Below are 6,010 nucleotides of genomic sequence, written 5' to 3'. Positions count from 1 at the left end.
CATGCCAAACTCTGTCAAACGCAGCTTCGATATCAAGAGCCACTACTGCTGTGGCCTTGCCTCGGTCCAGGGCCTCACTCCACTTCGTGGAGAGGAGCAGGTGCAGGTCTGCCGCCGACCTCCCTTGCCTGAACCCAAACTGCCTGTTGCTCAGCAGGTGGTGGTGCTCGAGATGCTGCGTCACTCGTGAGGCCACAATTGTTTCCAGCACTTTGCTCAGCACAGGCAGCAAGGACACGGGTCTGTAATTTTTTGCCTCTGCCTTGGAGTTCTTCTTGTGAAGAGGCACCACACTGCTTCCTTTCCACATTTCAGGCCATGTGGAGGTGGCGAGGCAGTGATTGAAAAGGGCAGTGAGTGGGCGCGCCAGCTCAGCAGCACACTGGCGTAGAACGCGCGGGCTGATGTCCTGAGGCCCCACAGCTTTGTCCTCGTCCAAATTTTCGAGAATCGCTCGCACTTCCACTTCACTTGTTATCACTTTCACTAGTGTCTCTTTCACTATTTGAGGCAGCTATTTGGCCAGGAGGTCTGCCTTGTCACTTGCACTGTGGGCGAAGCTGCTCTATAGCCCATGCTTGCGTGGCATTCATATGCCTTGTTGCCGCTCGGTGCCTCAGTCTGTTTCTGGCCGTCGGGTGCCTCTTGAGAGCACGCCAGGCTTTGTATTTGGCATCTGATGCGGCAACGCAAGCAGGACCAAACCAAGGCTGATCTGATGCCTTTGTTTTATGGACCGAGTGCGGCACCCAGCAGACCTGCATGTTGTGAAGCAGCTCGGTGAGTTGCCTCACCTGCTGGTTGGCGTCGCCACGCAGCACTCCTCCCCACTCTGTAGTCCTCAGTGCAGCACGAAAGGCATCCCAGTCAGCAGCCTCCCAGCTCCAGAGGGTTCGTTCGAAGCTCTCCTCACGTGGTGTCTTGAACTGTACTCTGGTGAATACAGCCACGTGGTCTGAGGTCCCTACAAAGTCGAGTGGGAAGCACTGTACTGTGTGGGAAGGAAGATCCGTCACCACCAGGTCTCTCTCTCTCTCTCTCTCTCTCTCTCTCTCTCTCTCTCTCTCTCTCGGTGCGACATACACCACATAGCCAGATCTGAGCCACAGTCACACACACGCCCGTTTCCCCTCTGGAAACAATACCATGATACCCAATTAACACACAAATCCCAACTGATATAATAAACCCAAAAGAACCCACGAACGTTAAATAAATACGAACGAGAACACTTACATATAAGGAAGCGGGGAAGTAACGTGCTCGCTGGCGAGAGGAGGAACTGACGGGGAGCCACTCCCGGTTACCCATGTCACCACCTAATGAAACCGCCCCGTACTCGGCAGGCGAGGCTTCGTTCACGAAACTATCCGCGGTAATTATGTAATTGTAAGTCAACTGGTGAATTCACGGCCTTGTAAGAACGACCATCCCTGACATATCCCCCCATTCAACTTTATATTATGACAAAATATAAAGATCTTACCAGGATGGTGGCCGCTTCCAAGACGTGCTTCATGGCCTACTTAACAGATCTGCCAACAAATTCTCCTTACCTGGAATATATTGTATGGTAAACCCATATGACTGTAAGGTTAGAGCCCACCTCATCAATCTAACATTGTTGTTTTGCATATTCCTGAGATAAGTCAGCGGCTAGTGATCCGTCTGTAGAATAAATTATTTTCCTTTTAAGCAGAATGCAAAATGTTGAAGTGCCCAAACAACTGCCAAACATTCCTTTTCAATGGTACTTTACCTTCTTTCACGGTCTAGCAACTTCCTACTAGCGTATGATACAGGTCTAAGGACATTTTCCACTTCCTGTAACAAGACTACTCCAATACCGTCGTTGCTTGCATCTGTTCTCAAAATGAAGGGGTTATTACGATTGGGTAGTACAAGCACAGGTTCTTTAGAAAGTGCGTCTCTGAGGTAGAAGAACTTGTCCTCTAACGCTGGACTACAAGGCAGCACATTAGGGCTGTTCTTCTTCAACAGGTCTGAAAGTGGTCCTGTGAAAAATGATATATTAGGGATGAATTTCCTGTAAAAATTCACAAGACCCCAGGAAGGATCGCAGATGTGACTTATTAGTGGGAAGGGAAATGTTCTTGATAGCGGACACTCTCTCTGGAGGAGGACGAATAGTATTATGTCCTAGGGTATAGCCAAGTAATTAATAGAATCAAACCCCAGGAAGCACTTAACAGGACCAGCAGTCAGTCCGTACTCACGGAGTCTTTGCAGCACGCTCCGTAAATCACTAACATGAGTCCTCCAATCTTTGCTGTAGATAACAATGTCAAAATAGCAGCAAGTATTAGCTATTCCTTTCAGTACCTTCCTCATTAGCTTAATGAAATTGCGCATGCTGTTTTTAATCCATATGGAAGCCTGGTAAACTGCATTAATCCTTCATTAGTGGCAAATGCAGTTAGAATCTTTGAATCTGGATGTAATGGAATCTGCCAATATCCCCGACATAGATCGAGCTCAGATATATAGTTATCAGCTACAAAGTCAGCCAAATGATCGTCACGGGTTGGCATTGGCTCAGCGTCAAATCTAGTCACGTCATTCAAACCTCTATAATCCATACACAACCTGTAGTTCCCAACTTTCTTCCTAACCAATACTACGGGAGAACAGTACGGGGAAGATGACGGCTCAATGATACCTAGGTCGAGCATCCTCTTGACCTCTTCCTCCATAACCTCCCTTAGATGGTTAGGCACTGGGTATGGCTTCCTGTGAACAGGTATGTTAGATGTTAAATTAATCTCATGTAATGCAGTATTTGTTTTACCTGGAACATCGCATAACACATTTGAGAACTCTTCTTTAGTAACACCAGCTCTTCCTGTTGTTCTCCCGTCAATCCTGGGTTGATGTTGCAATGCTGGTGGAGACAATCGTTGACGAACACTAAACTTTCATCCGCTCCTTCCTCCATATCTATTAACCCTGTAGTGATAGACTGAACAAGGGAGCATCCTGATCCATGATCTGAGGCAGTGTTAACTTCACCTCGCCTGTAAAACTTTTTCAGCATGTTAATGTGGAATAATTTCAGCTTCCAGTTTACCTTGATGATATAATCAACATTACCTTTGCGTTCAGCTACCTTATAAGGACCCTTCCATTGTAACAGAAGCTTATTTGTGCTGCTAGGCAGAAGAAGTAACACCTCGTCACCTACGGATAGATTACGTGGCTTGGCCTTACGGTCAAAGTGTTGTTTGTATTTCTTGGTGCTTACCTTCGCGTTAGCTACAGCGGCTCCTGCAGCAGCATCTAACCTTTCACGTAGTTCTAACACGTGCCGGTAGGAACTGCGTAGTTCTTGGTCTAGCTCCTCGTTGGTCAGCAACTCGTTAAGGATGGACAAAGGGCCACGGACATTCCTGCCATAAAGGAGTTCGAAACCCAAGGTGTCATTAGGTACCTCTCTGTACGCAAAAAGAACAGCTGGGATGTATCTATCCCAGTCCTTTGGGTGATCAGAGCACACCTTTCTCAGCATGGATTTTAGAGTTCCATTTAATCACTCAACACAAAAGTCGGCCGCTGCGTGATAAGAGGTGGAATAAACAGCTTTTACGGCCAGCAATGTATTAATCTCAGACATTAGGTCCGATTTGAATTGGGAGCCGTTATCCGACACGATCTCGCGAGGTATTCCAACTCTAGAAAACACATCCATCAGTGATTCTGCAATAGCAATAGTGTCAATTCCTCTCAAAGGCACGGCCTCCGGAAATCTAGTGGCATAATCTATCTATCACAGTCAGTATATACCTGTGACCGTTGCTAGCTGTGGGAGAAATAGGTCCTATGAGATCAATAGCAATCTTAGAAAAAGGTTCTGAAACAAAGGGCAGGTTGACTAAGGGCTTAACCCGTCCAAGTTGTGTGGTTCTCTGACATATACCACAAGATCTACAAAACCTCTCAATATCAGCACCAACTCCCGGCCAATAGAATTATTTATAGATTTTCCCTGCAGTTTTCCTATGAGAGAAATGACCAGCAAACGGTGACTCGTGAGCTATTTCCATGATCTGCGTCCTGTTCTCCTTCGGGACAACAAGTTGTTTTTCACCTACCTCTGCATTTATCTGACTCTCGATACACACGCGGTAGAGTAGGTCACCGATCAATTCATACGCCACCGTCCTCCCATGATGCGTCACCTTCTTCCCCTGCTTGTGAGCATCCCATACAGTCTTCAGGGTCGGACACTTTCGCTGGTTAGCCTGAAATGACTGCTTGTCCATGGGAATATCAAGTTCTCTGCTGGGTAAGGGAGAAGGAATTAAGGTCTTCTTGGCTGCAGCTCGCGTAGTCACAGCAGCCACCATAGGGTTGTTCACCTGCACGAACCGATCCAGAGAAGAATTTGCACCTCAGTTGAACTACCACCGTAGGGAATCACTGAGGACGTCCCAAATAAATAGTCGTACACAGTGCAGTGGGGTCCCTGTCTTACACCTGCATGAAGAAACTTTGGATGAATCATCACTGTTGAGCAGCCCGTGTCGGCTCGTTGGTCATTAACCGAGCCGTTGGGGTCTACCACAGCGCCGTCAGGTTTGCATTCTGCACCAAACACAAAACTTACCTTCGACCCACTTTTTGTAGCTAGTTCAGGGCATTCTGGTTTCTTGTGCCCAAGTTTACCACATAGATAACACTTAGGGGTATACTGACCCTTAGGAAAACTATCATTATTGTTACCCACCGTACTTTTAGTGATGTCACTCTTACCATCCCATTTAAGTGGTTTGACGTACTTCGTGCCATGGGCAGCTCTATAAACATCCGCAGCCTTTGCTAAGTCAGCATTGGAAATACTGCCCTTCTCCTTCGGAAACACTTGTACATCAGGGGTGCAACTATTCAGAAACTGGTCCCGTACTACAAAATCAAATAAAGATTTGTAATCCTCAGCAACCTCTGACAAAGCCAGCCACCGCTTCAAGGTCAGTTCAAGCCTAGACAAAAATTGCAAGCATGACTCCTCACACTGAGCTTTTAAATTCCTGAACTGCCTGCGATAAGAATCCGCATCTGCGTGAAAGGCTTTTAAAAGGGCAACCTTAAGGTCTGGGTAACTCTCCGAAATCTCCGGCGGCAACCCAACATAAACTTTTAGAGCCTTACCTTTTAACAAGGAGCACAAATGTAGCGCCAAGTCCTCGTCTCTCCAATGGTGAAACTGAGCCACTTTCCCAAATCTAGTCAGGTAAGAATCACCGTCAGTAAATGGGGGAACACGTGGTCTAGTCGCCTCTTCCAAGGGCCTAGAAGTACCCGAAACAAGGGCTGGTTTTTGCCCCTCAGCCAAAGCTAATTCATGAGCACGCTCCTTAACACGTTCCTCGCAATCCGCCCTCTCTTTTTCCGCGAATGCACGGTCTTCTCGCTCCGTGGCTAGCTGAACAAGACGGCCAATCTCCGCACTAGAAAGGTTAGCTGCCTCACCATGCTTAAGAATGTCTGAAATATACGACATGGTGAAGTGGTAATGATTGAAAAATCGTAAATGAATCGCTCTTCCGCCAGCCAGCACGAGAAAAACCCACGCGCGTTATACCTGGAAGGTGATAGACAATGGACACTATAGCACTATCCTACTCACTGCGCCAATGTAAGGGGCGAACTAGGGGGTGAGCCCAGCGGAAAGATCTTACAGTGGCATGAGTCACCGCCCCTCATGAAAAGTGGTTAGTGTCTGTGTCACCACCCATCAAGGACAACCAAATAAATTGTCACAGTAGTCACATATACTTAAATGAAACAAATACAATACCACTTACTCACAAGTATACAAACAAACACACGTATATATATATATATATATATATATATATATATATATATATATATATATATATATATATATATATATATATATATATATATATATATATATATATATATTTGTGTAGCCAGGAAGGATATTCTCTTTTAAACATACAAGGTTAAAAGCTAGAACAACTTCAGC

General features: G+C 46.1%; 1 protein-coding gene across 1 annotated transcript; it reads right to left on the bottom strand.

Annotated features, from left to right (window-relative positions):
• Positions 1-4,372: 4,372 nt before the first annotated feature.
• On the bottom strand, positions 4,373-5,518 carry LOC123509924. Its single transcript, XM_045264549.1, has one exon. It carries the CDS (start codon positions 5,516-5,518, stop codon positions 4,373-4,375), a length of 1,146 nt encoding a protein of 381 aa, XP_045120484.1.
• Between the last annotated feature and the right edge of the window lie 492 nt (positions 5,519-6,010).

The sequence above is a fragment of the Portunus trituberculatus genome, chromosome 27 (assembly GCF_017591435.1).
Source record: "Portunus trituberculatus isolate SZX2019 chromosome 27, ASM1759143v1, whole genome shotgun sequence".
Lineage (NCBI taxonomy): Eukaryota > Metazoa > Arthropoda > Malacostraca > Decapoda > Portunidae > Portunus > Portunus trituberculatus.
This window is presented reverse-complemented; position numbering and strand designations above follow the sequence as displayed.